At 29.0% G+C, this 22,918-nt stretch overlaps 1 protein-coding gene across 1 annotated transcript; it reads right to left on the bottom strand.

Moving 5' to 3' along the window:
- Positions 1-1,939: 1,939 nt before the first annotated feature.
- LOC122608611 (homogentisate phytyltransferase 1, chloroplastic-like) lies at positions 1,940-14,550 on the bottom strand. Its single transcript, XM_043781705.1, has 12 exons — positions 14,288-14,550; positions 13,916-14,175; positions 13,707-13,790; positions 11,276-11,350; positions 10,670-10,753; positions 10,424-10,513; positions 4,662-4,763; positions 3,288-3,383; positions 3,101-3,172; positions 2,821-2,916; positions 2,186-2,290; positions 1,940-2,082 (listed from the first exon to the last, which is right to left on the bottom strand). Exons 1-12 carry the CDS (start codon positions 14,373-14,375, stop codon positions 2,041-2,043), a joined length of 1,194 nt encoding a protein of 397 aa, XP_043637640.1. The 5' UTR covers positions 14,376-14,550; the 3' UTR covers positions 1,940-2,040.
- Positions 14,551-22,918: the final 8,368 nt, after the last annotated feature.

Genomic DNA, 22,918 nt, shown 5'->3' with positions numbered 1-22,918 from the left:
ACCCATATTCTAATGCTACGGCTCAAGGTCACATATATGGTACCTCGGCGAGGTGTATACAAGCGTTATGTGAAACAGTAGGATTTGAAAAAAAAAATACAAAATAATAATAATAATATTAATATTTATAAAAAAGCAAATTTCCGGCACCCATATTCTAATCTTCCCGTACCCGGCTCAAGGTCACATGGTACCTCGGCGAGGTGTATACAAGCGTTATGTGAAACAGTTGGATTTGAAAAAATATAAAAAATAATAATATTAATATTTATATTTATAAAATAAAATAAATTTCAGGATAGATCGGTGATTTTTCTTAACGTTACAACTTTTTGGATCAATAAGTTTAATTTAAACCTTACCTTATAACAAGTTTTGTGCTTTAAGAGAGATTTAAAAGATGTCATTACTATATATATAGAATTGGATTTTGAGAGTTTGTGCCAACTATATATATATTTTTGTTTTTTTTCAACAATAATTCGTTTTTAATTTCACTTGCAGTTATAGTCCCCGTCAGCTAACGACCATTAACTTTTATTTGGATGTTTAACGGGAGTTATAGAAACTACTATATATATAAGGGATAAGTGCCCCCTTCGAATTACACAACGAAATTCGCACAAAAATACTCAAAAATCAGCCGCCACCAAAGTTAAACCGATTGAGACTCGCCGGAAAAATTAAAATTGCTATAACTTTGTTGTTTCTTCGAGTTTCGACTTGAAACCAATACCAAACTGCTCAAAATTGACGTCTGCACAAATCCTAACTCAAAACAATCTCGATCAGATCCTTGCTGAAAAAACGATTCTCGCCGAAAACAGTAATCGTCAACAACGTTTCAGCGTTTCTCAACATTTTGATCCACAACCACCGCCACAAACTTCTTTTTGATGTAATATATATACACACACAATCGGTTTAACTTTTGTTGGCGGCTGATGTTTGAGTATTTTGGTGCGAATTTCGTGGTCTAGTTCGAAGAAACGAAGGTTTAATTGGATTTTAAGTTTTCCGTCGAGTATTTGCAGTTTTTGGCGAGTTTGAAAAAAATAATTTTTTTTTTTTAATTGTATGCATAAACTAATCCCAAAATTTTATTGTGTGCATGTCACGTAAGCAGTCAATGAGTCAACGTGAAGTAACCCGTCCCACATAGCCATAATCCCGTTTTATGTTCACAATAAACATAATTTCAAGTTTTCTGAACACAATAAAGCTGACTTAGAGTTCGTGCACACAATAACTTTTGAGTATTAGTTGACTGTATTCCGGGACACTAATCCCTATATATAATTTGGAATTTGGGAGTTTATGCCAACCATGTTTTTTTTTCTTTTTTATTTTAATTAATGTTTAATTTTATATGCAGTTTTGGTCCCCATTAACTACTACTAGCATTGTACCCGCGCAATGTGACGGTGGTTTAGTTGTGTCGGTGACAGGTGGTGATCGATGACATTGACAATTGGTGTCGAGTGGTCTAACCGTGTAAGTTGATACAATGGTGATAGTGATAGTTTAGAAGATAAGAGTTTAAAGTGTAAATTAATTCATTAAGGGTAATTTTGATAATATCTAATAACCCTTTCCTTAAGGGTTGTTTATTAAGGGTCATCTAGTAATTTCTCATATAACTATTTTTTAACTCTTTCCTAAAATAGGAGGGGTGAATAATTATTATAAAGGAGTAGTAGATACAGAAACTTTTTATTTTTTTTCCTTTTTAGTCATTCAATCTTTTTGTGACACACCCCGTACCACTATTTGCATTTTGCTACATCGTATCCGCTTGAATTCTGAGCTAATATATTGATGATGTTTTTGCTATATCATATCCCGTAATACTACGAGTTATTTTTTGGTTTTTTCATAGTTTTAAATAAAATATTCATGATAGAATTATATTTAATAAGCAGTTAAAGGTTCAACGCGATATAATAAAATAATGTAACGTTTCAATACAAATTACATAATCATCCCCTAAGTTAATAAAAAGTTGCAATTCATTGCATAAAATATATTTCTAACATTTGATTAGCGTACAAGCGATATTAGGCCATACTCGACATAGAAGAGCTGCAATATGTACATATATACAAAAAGTTAATTCAAGGCAGAAATAAGTGAAAGACAAACTATTAACTCACAATAAACTGTGTACAAAAGAAGTTAATTTTACCTGCCAAATAAACATATACATCGATTGAACAGCTTTCATGTCCCTTGGATCTACTGACTTCGCACGTACCCAAAGTAACAATGCCAATGCCAGGTGACTACCGGTCTACAGAAAACCAAAATTAGTACACAAACATTGGCAAATGGCCTATTCTTGTAGACATATGTGACTCATCGTTTGAAATAGTAGCGTAACCAGAATCGAAAGTAATCTATATCATAAATTTTTTAGAAACGCTCTTTAACCTAGCATAGTAACGATAGCGTATAGATTGTGATGATTTTTAGCCGTTTTCAACAATGTATGTTATTATCACCTATTTTTTAAGAGATTTTGGCAAGTTAATTTCAATGCTAGTAAAATCATTCATAAGTTAAGAGTTAGTAGTATTAACCGGTATCCAAATTTTTTTTACATGTAGCAACATTAAATAACTCAATGTTTTCAAAATAATTTACACTATATGGATTCAGCGAACCCGTAATCCAGGGCCAACCTTATGATCAATGTAGTTCCGCCCCTGGCCTGAGTTAGAAATGGTTTATTCTAGATATATAGAACGATTGCACAGATTCATTGTAGTTTGTAAAATTTTCACTGCATATATATTATTAGATTTATATTTTATGGATTACCGTTACGTATTTGCTCCAAGTAATGGGTAAAGTTGCTCCGACACAAGCAGCACCAAGATAAGCGATTTCAAGAATCCAAATACAAATCCAGTATATCTACAAACATTTGAGTCATAATTAATCATATAATCTCCATCTTAATTAATTGATCATAATCGTGCATATATACCGAAGATTTAATAATGAAATATATCTTTATCAAATACTCGTATGTATATACATACTAATGCGGTGATGAGAATGAGATCGAGTACGTAGTTACTTCTCCGTATAAGCTTACCCGTTTTTCACCTAGTTTAATAGCAAGAGACTTAATTCCATGCATCCGGTCTCCCTTAATATCGGGAATGTCCTATAATAGCAAGATTTATTTTAGTAACAAGAGTGAAGCAAATTAATTCGATCAATTAATTAGTAGCTGGAAGTAACGGATAATTTAAAGGCAGGGCACTAATTAACGTTTTCACCTTGAAGAATATCGTTGATATTGAGAAGGCACTCAGCATTGCGACTGCGAATAATATTGGCCTTGAAAGTAATGTGGATGCTCCATAAATAGAATTCTATAGATCGATAAATATTTGTAATTTAGTTGTATAACAAAGACAAAAAGAACTACTGGTCGATATGTATTTACATAAAGCAAACATATTCTTAAGTTATTTCTTTCTGACTTTTTTTTCTCAACAAATTGACACGCACACCATAGAAATGAAATGAGAAAGTGACTTCAGAAAAGAAGGGGAAAAAACGGTTTTTAATTTATATTACCTTTTTTTTCATGTTACTTTTTTTTCTTTATTTTTTTTTTTAACACAGACCCATTCAAAAAAATAAAAAAATAAAAAAAAAAAAGATACCAAAAGAAAATACTCATATTTTTTAATTTAATTTTATATTTTTTAACTGTTTTAATAGTGTTTTATTAAAAATCTAGATTATAACCCGCGTAAAACGTGGAGGAACCATATAAAAAAAATACATTTATACATTTAAAAAACTGACCTAATATAAAAAAAATTAAAGATTTAAAAAATTGGAAGACTAAAAAACAAAATAAAAACAATTACACAAACTATGAAAACATAAATACCTTTCTACATGTTCATTTGTTTTGAAAAAACTATAAATCAGACATTTTATTTTTTCTTTGATCACCTTCAAGTATATACATAACATAGTTATAAAAAAATCTATAAATATTAGTATTTTTGGTTAAAAAATATATATATATTAGTCAATTTTCGAGGCAAATTACATTAAGTAACATATATACAGTATATAACATGAGATCAGGATTGTAGTGACAACTATCATATCATCAGACACAAAAATATAATTTTTTTAAATATCAATGTCCAAACTATAAAAATTATCATCTGTGAATATATTTTTGAAGATATTTTATGTGACATGAGCTCACGATTGAAAAGACTTAAGAAAAACAATTGAATTGTTAAAATACAAGAAGATTGATATTATTATTCTGGAAAAAAAAATGAGAAATAAAAAGTTAGATAAAAAAAAGTGTAATTAATATTGTGTTTTAGTTTAAGCAAATTATTTGAAGTTGTAGGACTACTAATATCATCGATCTTTTTTTAAAAAGTTTAGTCAAGATGATGTAAGTGATATGATCTAAGTGCGAAGAATAAAGATGAAAATTTAATGAATGGTAAAGATTACTCCATGTTGCTTTTTAAAGTTTCCCTTTTAACATATATTAAAGATAATTAAATAAATTAAAAAATAAAACAAAAAATAGAAATCATTTTTTTTCTCTTTCTTTCATTAATTATTTTTCTAAGAGGATATATATATACCCTATGAACAAAACTAACCTGCATGTGCAAGTAATATCCAATTGGAACAATTACTGCCCGAGACATTAGCATGTAAAAGGCCGCCGTGAAAGGAAACCTCTTCCATCGCAAATAGGGAAGCTGAAAATGATGAACGCAATATTCACATCAGATTTTTGAAACATATTTTAGAACCAACGCATTGCATATATATGATTTAGATTAAATTAGATATAATGTTTTATGTGTTGGGATATATCCATATCAAATCACATATAAAAATATATGCCCATATATACATGAATTTATGGGGTTACACACATATACACCTAGACCTCATTAATTATAACATATATCTTGTATATATATATATATTATATATATTATATAATATATATATATTATATAAGGACAATCAGATAAGAACAGTTTTAAAATAAGAACGGTGAGAACAACTTAAAATCATCATTTTGATGCATTAAAAATCTATAAAACTGACATAGTGCATAACTAATTATCATTATTTAAGTGTTTAACAACACATTGATTCATCAAAATCGAAAAAATCACGTTTTTTGTTGGATGCATCATTTTGATGAATATGCATCCAAGATGGATGCACAAAACAAAAAACATGACTATTTTGATTTTGACGAATGAATGTGTTGTTAAACATTTAAATAATAATAATTAGTTATCCAATATGTTACTTTTATGGACTTTTAATGCATCAAAATGATGTTTTTAAGGTGTTCTCACCGTTCTTATTTTAAAACTGTTCTCACCGGAGTGTTACCCTATATTATATATATATATATATGGGGAAGGGAATATGAGACTATTAGATACCTAAGTTAGGTGAAAAACTCCTCACATACCTTTTTTTAAAGCATAAAAATCATGGGGGCCTAAACATTGATTCAAAACATTTTTAACTCAATTAGGTAGCGTTTGTTTGCGGCTTAATAAATTCAGTCATGACTTAATAAAAATACTTAATTAATTAAGTAATCAAAAATGTTTGTTTTTTTTACTTAATTAATAAACAAAAACAACTGTATTAACTTAATTCATACCGACATTATTTATCAATTCAGCCACTTTATATATTCAATCTTTTAATGGTTAAAGAAAACAAATAGCCTTTAAATTAATTAGACATGTCTTGGTAAATATATATTGGACTCTAAATATAATTAAATTACTTAACTCTACTATATAACTAGCCTTTTAGTTTAAGCCTTAACGTCCCTCTATATTTAGTTAATAACTATATTAGTTAAAATAAAGATTTAACCTAATTATCGATTAACCTAATATATATATATATATCTACCAATATATATATAACAAGGTGCTAAATTCATTCATAAACAAACAAGAACCCTTGGATATATTCCATCTTTGATTTAGACCCATTAGATCAAATTTAATTATTTCATCTTTATTCAATGACAATATTAATACTTATACTTTCTATAACTATACAAAAAAAATCCTTCTTTATATTTAATTTACACATTTTGATTTTCCATAACAAATTTACACTTTTTATACAATAATTTTAATATAAAATATTCAATAGATTAATAGCTAATATATATCCTAATAATAGAATAATATTATCTATCTTAGATCTTATCCAATAGAATAATAGTTAATATTATATGAAAAAAATAAAACATATTTTAATTTGAAATATTTAATATATGTTTCATATAAAATATATAAATCAATTCTTTATTAATAAAAATAATAAGCTATATTTTAAACAATAATAAAATAAAATTGAATATTAATAATGTCGTAACAATCTATATCTACAATCTATATATATATATATATATATATACTGCCGGAAAATGAAATTATCAACGACAGTGTTGAGAAAACCGAGTTTAGCTTAGGTGAGTGACAACTTTGGGAACGTCAACCTTTAACATTGATATGCAATTTTTGGAGCATGTGGTGACGGAAAAGTTGCGCTCTATTAAACAATATAAAATAAATTATCGAAATTAATGATATATAATTTAGCTTCTAATTATGCATGACTATTGTGATTACTATTATAAAGGAATTTGAAAAAAATATAATGTTTTTACATACAATTATATTATCAATGTAGTGTACATTTACCCAAACAAAAAAAAAAACCCTTTTTTCAACCTTTTTTTTTCTTTCTATTCTATTAAAAATAGAAACAACTTAAAATTTTTACTCTACCAATAGAGGGGTTTATCTCAAAAATAATGTTTCCAACCAAGTGATGTACTTTCAAATAAGATGCCTATGACGACAAAGTCAATGATTGTATGTATTCTTTATTTATTACTCCCTCCGTGCCATCAAAAGTGTCTACTTTTGAATTTTCAAAGTCTTTGTCTCTTATCTTTGACCTTAAATATTTTTATTTATAATGTATAATATTAGATGAAAGTTATATGAGTTGATAGAGGTTTCGATATGTTTTCAGTGAGTATAACTTTCATCAAATATTATATAATGCAATAAAAGATATTTATGGTCAAAGATATAAAAGAAAGACTTTGACAAAACAAAATTGGACACTTTTAGTGGGACGGAGGGAGTAATACTTTGTAGGAACAAATTACAAAAATACCCTTAAAAAAGTTTATGCTGTACCAAAATTGGAGTGGGGACTCCATCCACGGTTATACTTCACAAATTTTGCAAAGTTATTATAGAATAAAATCTAAACTCAATACTAATGCGTTGTTTATGATGAATTCTAACTCGGCAATTCAAAGTATTTAGGATACATTATTTTTCTCTATTTCGATTGATAAAGATCACAACTTCAGTTATTTTTTTTTGTAGAAGGGGTAAGGGAGGAGGGGGGGGGGGGTCGAACTCGGAAAATTAAATGTAATAGATCTATTGGAAGGCGATTGTCAGGTAAAAAAGTGGGTGGTTTAGGTTTTGGTGGTTTAGATACTCTTAATTTAGCATTAATATGTACAAATGGATATGACATGTGGTTCAAAATCTGAATTACGTTAGGTTTAAAATCATCAATGTGATTCATGGTTCTGAGTTTGCGTTCTCGTGTGAAACAAATAGTAATAATATGTTGGTAGATATATGTTCCTCATTCTCGGAGGCACACTCGATTGCTAGCCCCCTTAAGATTTTATTAAAGAACAGTTGGGAGTGAAAATAAGACAATATTCACCAAATTGGAGTGAGGACTCCATCCATGGTTATATTTCATAAATTTTGCAAAGTTATTACAGAATAAAATCTAAACTCAATACTAATGCATTGTCTATGATAGATTCTAACTTGGTAATTCTAAGTATTTAGGATTTATTATTATTCCTCTATTTCGAATGATAAAGATCACAACTTCATTTTTTGGTGAAAGGGGTAAGGGAGGAGGAGGAGGGGGGGGGGGGTCGAACTCAGAAAATGAAATGTAATAGATCTACTAGAAGGCAATTGTCAATTAAAAAAGTGGGTGATTTAGGTTTTCGTGGTCTGGATACTCTTAATTTAGCATTGATATTGTACAAATGGATATGACATGTGGTTCAAATTCTGAATTATGTTAGGTTTAAAATCATCGTGTGATTCATGGTTCTGATTCTGTGTTCTTGTGTAAACAAATTTTAATAATACATGGAACCTCATTCTCTGAGGCACACTCGATTGCTAGCCTCCTTAAGATGTTATTAAAGAATAATTGGGAGTGAAAATAAGACAAGATTCACCAAATTGGAGTGGGGACTCCATCCATGGTTATGTTTCATAAATTTTGTAAAGTTATTGTAGAATAAAATATAATCTCAATACTAATGCGTTGTTTATGATGGATTCTAACTCGGCAATTCAAAGTATTTAGGATATATTATTTTTCTCTATTTCGATCGATTGATAAAGATCACAACTTCATTTTTTTGGTGGAAGGGGTATGGGGGAGAAGGGGGGGGTCGAACTCGGAAAATGAAATGTAATAGATCTACTAGAAGGCAATTGTCAAGTAAAAAAGTGGGTGGTTTAGGTTTTGGTGGTCTGGATACTCTTAATTTAGCATTGATATGTACAAATAAATATGACATGTGGTTCAAAATCTGAATTACATTAGGTTTAAAATCATCAATGTGATTCGTGGTTGAGTCTGTGTTCCTGTGTAAAACAAATGGTAATAATATATATGCAAATATATGTTCCTCATTCTTTGAGACACTCAATTGCTAGCCTCCTTAAGATATTATTAAAGAACAGTTGGGAGTGAAAATAAGACAAGATTTTGGAATAATCATTGTCTTGATGGTGGCAAGCTCGCAACTCGGTTTAGAAGGTTGTATGCCTTGACACCATCTAAAGAAAGTGTCATGATTGATATTTTTTATGATATGACATAAAAATCTGAATGACATCGAGATATTTGTGATGACATGGATAAACAATAACTTTTAGCATTGAAAAATCTATTTAATTAGTAAGACTTAATGAGCAACACAACAAGTGTTGTGAAATTGTCAAGGTCAAAAAAACAAATGTTAATAAAATGAAATTGAATATTTTAATTTGTTAACTATTAATTAAGAAAATAGTATTTTAGATATATATAAGTATAAAAATATATTTACCCGCGTATTACGCGAGACAATAATCTAGTATATATATATATATATATATATCTAATAAAACAATAGTTATCCTAGCTTTTTAAAGTCATCCAACTCAACTTAAAGTTATCTTTAGATTTTTCCACATTAAATATTTCCTATGTGTCATCTTTATGAATTTTTCACATTTAATATATACTACATTCCTTTTTTGTTACAATATCAATAAAATAAAATCACAACATATTATGAATAAAATAATCAATTTTTAATTTGTTTCCAAATAAATAATTGCTAGCACCTTTTTTCCAATATATAAGTTTGTTTATTACTAACATATAGAAGCGTCTATATCAATATGTGTTTTATACTAAATCAATATAACAAGTTTATTTCACAAAATTGTTGTTGCTAATTGTTTGTATGTATTCTAATATTTTGCTTGTCCACTCATTTATGCAGTGGATTTGACTATTAAGAAAACCTTGAATATTTGGTTTTTAAATATTTTCAATTATTTTATAATTTTTTACCTAAGCGTTGCTTATTAGAGATTTTATTGATTCAATACTAAAAGTTTTTAAAATATAATTCAATAGTCGCGCATCGTGCGGGTTAAAAATCCTTAGTATATATATATAAAAACAGCCTTGATTTTGTTGGACAAGATTGCCGTTAAAACAATAGCAAAAAAGCAAATAAACTTTCTTTGAAGCTGCCTATTAAAAACCAAAACTAAAAACAATCCCTTTGATTTTTAATTATGGAGCCGTGAAAAGAAACCAAAAAGAAAGAAATATCTTTCTTAGTTGTTACTGCGTAGCCGAAGTAAAAAAGAAATGTTATGTATATAAACTAAATAAAAACAAATATTTATAAAATGATTTTGCAAATTAGGTGGACGTTAAGTTATTTTTTCTTTCTTCATTCGGTTAGACATGAGTTTATAAAAGTTAGTTTGTAATTAATTTGTCACTTTAGCATTATAGATATCTATACTTTTGATTATTGGTTTCAATTTATATTCGTGTTTTTGAACTGGTTCTCAATTCTATCCACTATATTAGTAAAGGTAACCAAAATTACTTTTTTTTTAATTATTTATGTACAATTAATTGTATGCTACATATGATATACTTATCAGTTACACTTAGTCGTGATTATTACATGTTTAATATGCATATATTTCAACAAATTGAATCTTACCACATTAGCTGAATATGCAGTCCCGACCACAAACCATCCAACGAAAGCCCAAAACAATGGAGGAGATACCATCCATGCTATCGCTAAGCCCTGCACATAAATGAAGATTTATTTAACAAAAAAAAGAAACTACACTCATTCAAGATTTTTAATCTAACAAGGATTTAATATAAATAAGAAAAAAATTAAATGTTATGGAAACAGTAATCAAATATAAGTACCATGATAGTAATCAAATATAAGTACCATGATAGCTGAAACTGATGATACGAGTATAGCAGTTCTCATAGATATTTCTCCCGCAGCTAATGGGAGAGTTGGCTTGTTAACCTGAAATTCGGCATATGCATGTGTATTTTTGTAATCAAACTTGGTATTCAAATGCATATACATATACGAGATGGGTACCCGCGCAATGTGGCGGCAACGGGTAGTGTTAGTGGCGGTGGTGGTAACGATGTGGTTATTAATCTAAAAGTAATTGATGTAAATGGCAGTGTATTTATTTTGTGGTTAAGAGATGTACTTTTTGTAAATAACTTTATTAAGAATATTATAAAGATATTAGGTAACAATATTTAAATTAATTAATAAAGAAGATAGATGGTTTGGATAAATATGAGTGTAAAATATTTTAGGGATAAATTGGGTAGATTTAGTGTGTGAGTTAGAAATGTTTAAAAAATCAAGGATATTTTGAGTATTTTAATAGTAGAGAGTTGAAGAGAAGTACGGTAGTTTGTTTATTAATATAATATAGATATAGATACACGTAGAACATATATACCACATACACAAGTACATGTTTGTATCCTAAGTAATGGACATATATATAAGTTGCAATTAGTATACCTTGTCCAGTTCTATATCGCATATCTGATTGAAGCCACAGACATACATTTGCATGAACATGCCTCCAACTAGAGCCTGAAAGAGGTAATGGAATATATATGTCAACAAAATGTAAATTTATGAAGCTTGCTAATAAATTGCCTTCTTTATTAAGAGAAACGAAATTGAATAGTGCCACTCTTATTAGGAAGTGATTATGTGGCCATAAGTTATTTTTATTTATAACTCGTTCAAGTCGCGCCTCATATCACTATTCGGAGTAAAAGGAATAAAAATATGAAAGCTTAGTTGCTATGTGGCCATAAATTTTTTTTATTTAATCTATGATTCGAGCACGCCATACCACGTATAACTATTTGGATTTTGTCACATCGTACCCCGTTTAAGTTTTCAAATACGTGTTTCTTCATTTTTTTTTCCTTTTTTTTTTTTTACTTTTTTTCATTTTGGATTTTTAATGAATATATTGCAAATTTTTATGGCTATATCACGGATCATTATCTATAGTTAAGTAGTTATTAAATACGAGTAATTTAAGTACTACTTAACCATATATATGTGGAGCTTGTATATAATTTAATGTAGACATGTTAAACATCTGCTATAAATAAAGAACCGTTGTGATGACATAAATCTTTTTAAAAACCGTCTTATATGGTACTAGTATACATCATCATATATATTAATTTAAAATTTAAAATATCTTTTTTTTAGATATATATTATTAATATAGATTTTTATCAAATGCCCAAGTCATTATGTAAAATTTAAATCACTTTAATTTTTTTTATATAGGCCGATAACTATAGTATCTTTTCGAATAACGGTTTCACTCTTTTGTTTTTACCAACGGTATATGTTTCAACGTGTGTCCACAACTATATATTTTGTGTTTCTGTTTAATTTTGTTTTTTATATAATAACTTATCACAACTTTTAAGCTTATTTAATGTTGTTATTTATACATTTTAATAACAACATAGTTTCAAATTACTTGGGTATCATTTGGTTTATTTGTAAAATATCTATATATTAACTTAGATTGAATCTAAGTTGATCGGCTAGTTATATATATATAGATATATATATATATATATAAAAGTGTATGGGGAAGTAGTTAATATTTATCTAATAGTAACTGGATAAGATATATATATATATTTTTGTTTAGTGAGTGATTTAAAAAAGAAATTGTAGTTTTATCTTAATAATAACTAGAATCGTGATGATGTAAAAGTTTATAAGTTTTCTAACTATGATAATGGTACTTGTAAAGGAGTCACCGATGGTGATGTTCAAAAAGAATAATAAACATCAAAATATCAAAGATATATGGCATATTTTTAAAATAGGTTTGATTGTTTAGAGGCTTTAGAATCATTTGATTCCCTACCGTTTTAATAATTAGATAGATAAAGTGACTGAAAATATTAAACATTATTATTTAATCAATCTTCCTTAGAAATATCAAAATGGTTTTCTAATTAACGATTATAAATTCATACTTCATACAAAATATTTTATATGTAAGTAGAATCTTTAATATCACTTATTAATATATATCATTCAAATATTTGTAAATTATTATGATATATCTTTAGTCCATATGAGTCTAAATCTAGTACTACTACTATCTTTTTTTTTTTTAAGTTAGTTTCGATTCAAACGTGTTGAAGACAATTTTAACCAGCCGTTTGTTGGACTTCCAACCCCCTCATGTAAAATACATTGAGATGAGAAACTCAAGACTTGAACCTGAGACCTTGAAAAAAAGACTCATCTCCAAGACCCACATAGTAAATTTAGAAGATACTCCTGACCAACCCACCTAAATGGAGTTGGTTAAATCTAGTACTACTTAGTTATTAACTTACGAGATAGGTACATGTGCAATGCGGCGGCGGTAGCTGCAACAGGTGGTGCTAGTGGCGGTGATGGTAACAATGTGGTTATTAATCTAAAAGTAATTGATGTAAATGATAGTGTAGTTATTTTATGGTTAACAGATGTATCTTTTATAAATAACTTTATTAAGAGTATTATAGAAATATTAGGTGAAAATATTTAAATTAATTAATAAAAGAGATAGATAGTTTGGATAAATATGAATGTAAATGTTTTAGGATATATTAGGTAGATTTAGCGTGTGAGTTAGAAATGTGTTAAAAATGAAAGGTATTTTGGGTATTTTTGGTAATTATCAGATTACCATTTGTGTTTTATACTTTTAAATTTGAGTTTTTTAATTTTTATTTATCTAATATTTTACGGAGTACAATTGAATTTAGTTTGCATGAACATGCCGTCCTCACTCTCTCTTTCTCTCCCCCTACTATTAAAATTGTACATTGGACAATCACTGAAGTAATTTAGCAACAAACTCTGTCTCAAATTAAATTCTTAATTAGTTCAACGTTCAGTCTGAAATTACCTGCAAGATTTTCAAGAAGAATAACGGGGAGAAATCTGAAAGCTTCTGAACAGTAAGAAGAGACATTGCAGTCACACATAAGACCTAAAAAATTAGATGCGATAGATTAGCATTGTTGGTAATAAGTAATTAACCAGGAAACAAAAAAATATTTTTAATCTTATAAAAGAACATAAAATAAAAAAAATGAAGTTTCTATAAAAACTAACCGTTCCAATTGCTGCATACGGCCTTATGAACCTATATAAAATATTCACAAATTTGATTGCTGATTCCATGGGACTTAATAAATAATCTTCAGTTGCGTTAAATTCGGAGTTGCTGGTAGATGATACATTAAACTTAAACTTTTGTAACGTATTTTGGCATAGTGTAAATGGTTCGTTGAGAATTCGACTATGTTGCAATGCCATGTAGCTATTGTTATCGAATTTTGAAATCTGGAGAAAATTTGAACTACTTTGTCCTCCTACATGTACAAATCCAATTAATACAGTCACTTTTTAGTACTTCTGGATGGGAAATATAATTTTAGATCATGAACAAACATAAATCTTTGAAGGTAGGGTAAGAAAATTTACCGTTGGGCAGCCAAGACGATGATCTAATTACTCCCGTAACTCGGTATGAAGTTGGCATACAAAGTGATCCAATAGCTAGGGTCGCCATTGTACTATTCTAGTGCAACAAATTTATTGCAATCGTAATTTTCTCTTTTGGATTTTAATTAATACAAGAAAGTCTTGCTTTGTTAAATTGTGTACCGGAGATCGATCTTACAATTAAGTTTATTGTTTCGAAAGCAGAAAATGTGAAGTTAAATAAGCCACCCGGCCTCCAAGCACTATTGGTAAAAGAAACTAGATAGTATTAATTATGTTGATCGATCTGCTACTTTTTGTTGACTACTCAGCCTGCCATGACCAATCCACAAGAGTTAAACTTTAGATGGCCCGCATGTAAAATAACGTTTGCATCATATCGTTGAATATTCTAGGAAAAATGATAAAAACCATCCTCTAAAAAAATTGCCTAACTATATGATCATGATATTTGCTGGAACCAAAATGAGATTAAGAAAAAGAATGAGTGAATTACATTTGTCATATTTTAAGATTTTTAAAAAGATTATTACGCTATTTATTAAGAGAATATATTATCTCCGATTGAAATGTAGATCAAGACTTTTAATGTGATTTATATATCATGGGTTTATTAGTGTAAATGTGTTGGATAATTAGAGTATATGTTTAAACGAATTAAACAGACAAATTTGTATTATGTAATAAATAGGTGTATACAACAAGTTTGCTCCCGCGGGGAGTTAGCAGTGTGTTTGACGGTATGGTGTATGGAGGTATTCATGGTATCACCCTACGTTATGGTCATGGTTGTTTGAGTATGTCAGGTGTTTTGGACCGATCACTTTGCTCTACTAAATGGCCGGTTTGGTCTTGGATTTTGTTATGTCTGTCTTTAAAGAGTCAATAGACCCTAAAAGGACAACACATCATGTCACGTACGTGCAAGGTTTCTTAAACATTGAATGGTCACATATGCACAACCCACGATTGAATTAATTATGTGACGTAAGTCGATCATTGCTTATAGATAGAAAATGACATAACTTACGGTTAATAATTGTGATTGAGCTTGTGATTGAAAACAGTTGAGGTTGTTTGACACATTTAGGAGACAATCTTCCTATTGTGTTATACGATTGGTACGTGATAATGTTTTTATTATTGTAGCATCTCTATCTTTTTATTTAACGGTTAATTTGAGTAGTTAAGTCAACATTTTGTGTTCGTTAAGTGTTTAGATTATTTAGTGCTTACGTTTCATTAATGTGCTATATGTGTAAGGTTTTAATGCCTTAAATATGTGTTTAAGATGGTCAGGATGTGTTTAATATGTCGATAAGTATTCCCGTTAGCTAGTTGAGCCTTAAATGTGAATATGTATAAGTATTGAAAGTGGTTATGTAACATCCCACCATTGCTGGAAACATGAGGCGTCATAAAAAGTACAGCACGACATGAAATTACATAGATACTACTATATGAAATAGAATATAATAAATACCCAAAACATGAGTTCAAAGTCATAACAATGCTAGAATTTATTACAAATAGTTTCATTAAAGGAAGTCCAAGGCATATAGCCTTTAAGTCTGACAATAAGCCATGGAGCACTAATATTCGAATTCCAAGTCTAGAAGTCTCTATCCCTGGTTTTCCTGAGTACCTGAAAAGTATACTAAAACGTGTCAACACAAAGGTTGGTGAGTTCGTAGGTTTTAGTCAAAAAGTCCAGTCAAAGAAATAAGTCTTCTCGATTATGTAAGTACAAACAAGTGGTTGTTCAATATATAATGAGGAGAGTTACGCCATAATAAGTCAAAGTATTCAAAGTCGCAAAGTATTCAAAGCCCCAAAGCACACAATGTCCAAAATACTCATTGTACCAAAGTACTCAAAGTCCGATCTTACAGTACCTGGCATAGTCTAAGTCTTCAAAGCACACAATAAGTACACCCCAATAAGCACATCATAAGCACAACCATTAAGCACATAATCACACACATACAATCAAGAACAAGCACATCATATGGCATAAGTAACTCTTTACGTACCGGCTCAATATTGAACATAAATAGAAATTGACAAAATTGTTCAAAAGTACAAGTAGGGGTGTAAATGAGTCAGTCCTGCTCGCGAATTATTCGAATTCGATTCGGAAAAAGCTCGTTTTGAGCCGAGCCTAAACGAGCTTGAGTCAAATTCGAGCTTAACTATTGACTCATTTACTAATCGAGCTTGAGCTCGAACTTCGAATACATAACTCGAATAAGCTCACGAGCCTAAACGAGCTTTCACATATAATATAATAATATATACGCATATTAGACTAACGAATTTTTTTCACGAACTTTTGATAATCGAGCTTAGTTAACATACCGAGCCCAAGCTCGAACTTGTAGAGTTTTTTTGACAAACGAGCCGAGCTCGAGCTTTTTTAAAACATTGCGAGTCGAGTTCGAGCATAAACAATAAGGTTCAATCGAGCTCGAGCCCGAGCTTCTAAAACGAATTCGAGCTTGAGCTCGAGCTCGAGCTTGGCAGTATTCAATCTCGGCTCGGCTCGTTTACACTCCTAAGTACAAGTATACTTTGCACCTCAAAACTTGTAAAAAGAGGGGCTACGAAACTCACCTGAAAAATGTTATGAAAGTATAACAAATGAGCACGACAAGCACAATCAAAGTCCACGACAATCAACACCTATCAACAATACATGACAAGTCATAATGACGATCTTTTGCTTAAGTCTTAGCCTATTATAAATATCTTTAGGTTCATATGTCTTTATTTAACTTTTAAACAACTTTTATTGAAAATGACAAGACTCGAATAAACCGAACAAAAGTCTTGCTTTAACACCAATGTCCTTTATTAAGTTCAAAATACATCATTTGGTCAATACAACCTAATTTGAAATCATTTTATAGCCTAAAATATTTTTTACTCAAATTCAATTAAAACTAGTCGAGACCGAAAATTTTATCCGAAAAGCTTACGAAACCGAAATGAGTAGAGGTTGAGCTTAACCTGAACTTGACCAAATACAATCCAAAAATGTCATTTTAAAACCATTTTGCCATACATTAGTCAATTGGACCAATACTACACTTTGTGAGAAAACTAGTCAAGTTTATGAACCTATTAAGCACGTATGGACACGAAAGGCTAAAGAAATCGATTATATGAGTTGGGAAGTGACTAGACTCAACCATGACAGGTCTAGTTCAATCTGCACAGAGGTTAATTTGAGTTCATTTCAAGTCTTATGGGTCCGAGAGTTAAAACTAGACATTTCGAGTCAAACCAGAACCTTACGAACCGTTTAAGCGACAAACCAAACACAAAGGACCATGAGGTCGAGCTAGAACATAAGAGGTTTAGCTATACCAGCCTAGACCAAGCTAGACCAGCCTAGGTCGAGCTAGACCATCCTAGACCCAGCTAGACCAGACCGGATTTGGACACATTTTGAGCAAAAACAAATAATTTCAATGCGATTTTTGTTAAAACAACGAGGATTATGGCTAGCCAACTAATACCTAAGAGTCTTGATTGAACAAAAGTTCCTCAATTCATTACAAAAAAGGCGGAATTCGACCGATTTCAAACATCATGCGGTTGACAATTGCACAAATCTTGATCTATCATACAAAATCGACTAATTTTTTAATCTTTTAACCAAGTGAAGGATATCTGCAATACGTAGTTGCACAAAAATGATTACATGAGTGTATAATATTTCAAATCAAAGCCTTAATCAAGGTTCAGTTCGTTTCTTACATACAAATGTAGCCAAAAGATGCACAATCCACAATCAAAGGACATGATTCATTTAGCTTTTGATAAGAACCGAAGAGTTTTCATATTTATATACATAAAACTGAACCAAAAAAATGGAGAACAACCTTACCCACGTTTTTGATGATTAATATGATGATACACACTTGTTTCTTGATCAAAGATTGAATTTGTAAGCGTTTAGAACCGAAATTGAGCAATAATTTGAGAGAGAATTTGAAAGAAAAACTTTATGTGTGTGTGAAGTGTTTGGGATATCCCACAAGAGGAAAAGAAATCAAATGGCTTGGTCTTGTATTTATAGGCAAGGCCAAGGGAGGGGAGCTCCGTCAGACTAACAAAACGTCTGATAGTTTTAGTCCTTTTGCTTACCGGGGGATCACCAAATGTCATAGAATTATTCTGACCATATTTTATGATATATTTCTGAATCACGAACACAGAGACTAGTTACATGACCATATTTGTCTCATGAAAGTATTTTATGTGTTTATTTAGGCATGTCTATTAGACAGCTAGTCTTCATCAGACCTTTGCACTACGTTTTAAAAAGTTTAAAACACTAGTATATAGTAAATATGACATGTCTTAATCATACTTTAATTCATACAATCTCACATCTTTAGACTTAAATTTGACGGTTACTAATCTTATTCGGACGGAAAAGTATAGTAAGATGAATGCTTAGGTGACGGTTGTTACAGGTTACAATAGGGTTTTGATTACGAACGTGAGATTAGTGCCTCATAATCAGCTTTCATCACATATTAAGCCTCCCTTAGAACCCTAGCCTCTTTGTTGGCTATTTGCGATTTCTTGGTACTTTGGTGGTGATATCTCTTAGATTTCGATCCTATAATCTTTTCTATAGGTAAATCATGTGTCTTTGATCATTAATTGATATAGTTAACAATTCTTTACTTATAAAAAATGGTGTTTATCCTTTTAGTATTACTTATTACTCTTATGTAAATTTGTAACTTGGATATATACTTTTAGGAAATATAAACTTATCTACCAATTGAATTGAACCGTACCTAGTATAATACTTGAATGAAACATTTCCTTTTTAAGATTGAAGGTGATCTTAAGTAAAAAAAAATTTCCATACACAACAATACGTGCATTATATGATTATACTATAAAACTATATAATGCATACATTGTTGTATATGACAATGTTATATAAAGATCATTTCACTTTTAAAGTACATGTTAATCCTACTAATTATGTAAAATATCATTCTTTTAGTTATGGGATTGTTATCTTATTATTATAATTATTATTAATTTACATACATTATCATATATTTGATTTATATTAATAATTTTAACTTTATATTTATATTGTAACAAACCAATACATGTCAATATTGGGTTTGTTTGTTTATAGTTTGCCTTGCCATTAATTTATCTAAATATATGTTGATGTATTAATTTTTCATGCAATTGTAGGGTTTTTTTCTCCCGCTCAGTGAAAAAAAAAAATAATACATGGATTTTTAGTTCTTAAGCGGTATGTTATTATTTATTATTTATTTGTATGTTTTTTTAGAACTATGAATTTCTTAATAATGTGTTTTGGCAAGACGCCTAATGAACTCAAGTGTAAGAATACTTACGATTCAAAGAAATGGATCATTAATTGCCCATACAGAACATGAGAAACTAGATTTCCAAAGCAAGAATACTTATATGTTTATTTATTTAGTGTTAGATGCGCCATGTGTTGATAATGATAGTTACACTATAATTTTGTGTATTTTAGCAATATCCGGATAGTATTATTAAACAATTTATTTACGTATTTGGATTTTGTATTTATAGTGTCTTAAAATAACAGATTTATATGTTCATATTATAGTTTTTCTAGGAATAAAAAAATAGGTATAAAATTTTATTAATACGCACAACAAAAATTCAAAAATAAATTACGTCAACCGTGCATCGCGCACGGGTATTGAAACTAGTTTTTAACTATACTTAGCGTACACTACATGTAAATCAGCAAAAGTTGGTGTTCGATTCGAACAATGATTAACAGTGACATTATCTTCATTCTTCAAAGGAACATCCATTAAAAGTTACATAGTAACAATGATGTTAAATTGTTAATAACACAAACAAATAAAGAAGTTTAAATCCGAAAAAAGACTTTGAATTTATAGTGATCCTCATTAAAACTGTTATAAATAGGACCATTGAAGGTAGTAAAGGGTATGGTGTTAAAAAATAATTATAATTATTTAATTTATTTTACATATTCAATCTTGTTTAGCAAATATATTAATGCAAAATAATTAAAAAACATACAATATTTATGTACGTATTTAATTAAATTTTGTTTATTATATTTCACATATCTGATCTCGTTTAACAAAAATACAAATTTACAAAGTTTATAAAAAAATAATTAAAATAAAACAAGTTTTTGGTGGGCTTGATAAACCCATCCCAAACGTTGACTACAACTTGGGCCTGTAACTACACACAGTACACACATTATTAAAGTATGTAAAATGATAATCGTATCATTTATTTTAATGTTTTTATCATAATACTACGTTACTGATTTGTATAGTCTGCTACATATATTGTAAGCAGTGGACTAGTGGTAGATTGATTGAAAACAATAATACTAATAACATTTCTAAAGTATAGGCTACGTGCAGATGCGTTCATTTACTACTCAAAGGAATGACAGGTGTCCATTTCCATTTTATTTCGACGTTGCATATTGTTAATGGAATAATGGACCCTTTGCAAACTCAACTCAAACATATATATTTACACTTAAACATATATATTTACACTGTGCGTATATGTGATTTCTTTTAAATAAATACATGCCAGACTTTTATAAACTCGAAGAAGATTTTGTAGTTGGTGGACCCGCCATTCCTCCAATTATTCTAGAATGTGGAAAATACTTCCATCTGTTTTGAAGTCTTTAGTCTTTGTCATATCTATTATTTATTTATTTTTTTGAAAAACATTAAATAAAGTTTTAGAGCTTTACATAATTTGCTTAAAAACATTATATTTTTTTCATATAAAAAACACACACCTAACATTTACTATACGTATACAACTATTTGATAAATCTTAATAAAAACCTTTAGCAAAACTCTTCTCTATACATCAGTGGTGTAGTTTTTAAGAGGAGGAGAGGGGCTCCCGACCCCCCGTTTTTTTTTTTTTTTTGATTTGGAGGTATATTGTTTTCGTGTAAAAAAATTCCAATATACTCGGTTTTGAAACCCCCCCCCCCTCTCCCATTGTAGCGTAAGAGAGAAAAAAATTAGATCCCGACCCCCCACTGAAAATTTTGAAGCTTCGCCACTAGTATACGTAATTAAGAGAAAATAAATTTGGGCTAATGTGGATTGTTTACTAACTCAGCTTTTCGCTTATGTGACATTTTATGATAATTTCGGTATCTTTTTTATATATTGACAATTAAATATATATTTTTTCGTGCTCATATGACACATTATTCACCACAACATTATGCACAAACAATTTGATCTAACCTAAAATTTATTTATTGAAAATTACGATAAATATTTAATGAATACTAGAATTAATTTTTTGTAACTTATCCTTTTGCATTATATATGTATTCAATTATCTTTATATAATGAAACATAATTTAACATAATATAACACAAAACTAAATTATATTGATAATTATTTCTAATGTGTTACTTAAAGGTTTATAATTTTCTTTATATTAATATACTTTTGTAAAATATCTATGTTAAATTAAAGATTTTACTTTATTTTTAATTTTTTTTTCTCTTTTTTTTTTTTGTTTTTCTATAATCTATTTTATGTTCTTTTCAAATTTTATATACATAATATAGGGAGGGGATTCCCTCAAATTACCCTAACATAACTAATCATGTTAAGATAATATTATCTCTTAGATCGAAATCAAGGAACAAGATTTAAAGATGATTTTTAAATCTTAACTTTTGATTTCTATTAAGAGTTAAGATTTTCCCAACTTGACTGAAGTTGGGGACTTAACTTGAGGGAATCTCTCCCTATAATATAAGCATACTAGTCTTTAGTCCCGTCCAATGAACGAGTAGTCTCAAAATATATATATCAAAAAGAATCAAAATGATAGCAAGTGTTTGATGATGATTGACATGTCTTGGGTTACAATCTTCAATATAAACCAACGTTGTCTTCTTTTTATCTAACAAAAACAACAAAATACATGTCATAATTTATTAATTTATAAAAAAGTGTGAATGCGAGGAAAATAAATTAATGAGCAAAATAAATTTAAAAGAATAAAACCTTTAGTAGAAAAAAAAGTCGTGATCAACCTAGAATTGAGAATAAAATAAATTAAAAGAATTTGAAGGATATCAATAACATACCAATTCAATATGAAATAATGAACAAAATAGCAAAAATTATATTAAAATGATACAAAAAAAAATGTATATTTCTTTTGTTGAGAAGTTATATAACCATGATTTAGGTTGTATATATGATAACTTCTTGTGAGAGATTGAATGATAGTATATATCTTTAAAATTTAAAAAGATTTATTTTGATAGAAAAGACTATTGATAGATTTTAAACATAATTATCCATTTAATAAGAAAAAAAGAAAAAGATATCTAAGAAAATGAACCTATAATGGACAATATACAAAATTAAAAGAGATGAATAATAATAGTAACATAAAAATTCAATGTTAAATAATAATGATTAAACATGAACAAAATATATATAAATAAAACCCTTTTTGTTTGTTGAGTTAGTCGAATTTGTTGAGAATTCATGAGTTAGTTGAAGTTCTTTTTTTTT

This window comes from Erigeron canadensis, chromosome 7 (assembly GCF_010389155.1).
Source record: "Erigeron canadensis isolate Cc75 chromosome 7, C_canadensis_v1, whole genome shotgun sequence".
Taxonomy (NCBI): Eukaryota; Viridiplantae; Streptophyta; class Magnoliopsida; order Asterales; family Asteraceae; genus Erigeron; species Erigeron canadensis.
This window is presented reverse-complemented; position numbering and strand designations above follow the sequence as displayed.

Excerpts from the sequence above, each read along its gene's own strand:
- LOC122608611 (XM_043781705.1), bottom strand. The coding sequence starts at position 14,375 with ATGGCGACCCTAGCTATTGGATCACTTTGTATGCCAACTTCATACCGA. Across the intron at positions 11,351-13,706 it reads TCTTCTTGAAAATCTTGCAG|GCTCTAGTTGGAGGCATGTT; the intron begins GTAATTTCAGAC and ends TACCTCTTTCAG. Across the intron at positions 2,083-2,185 it reads TGTATATGTTTATTTGGCAG|CTCTTCTATGTCGAGTATGG; the intron begins GTAAAATTAACT and ends TACATATTGCAG.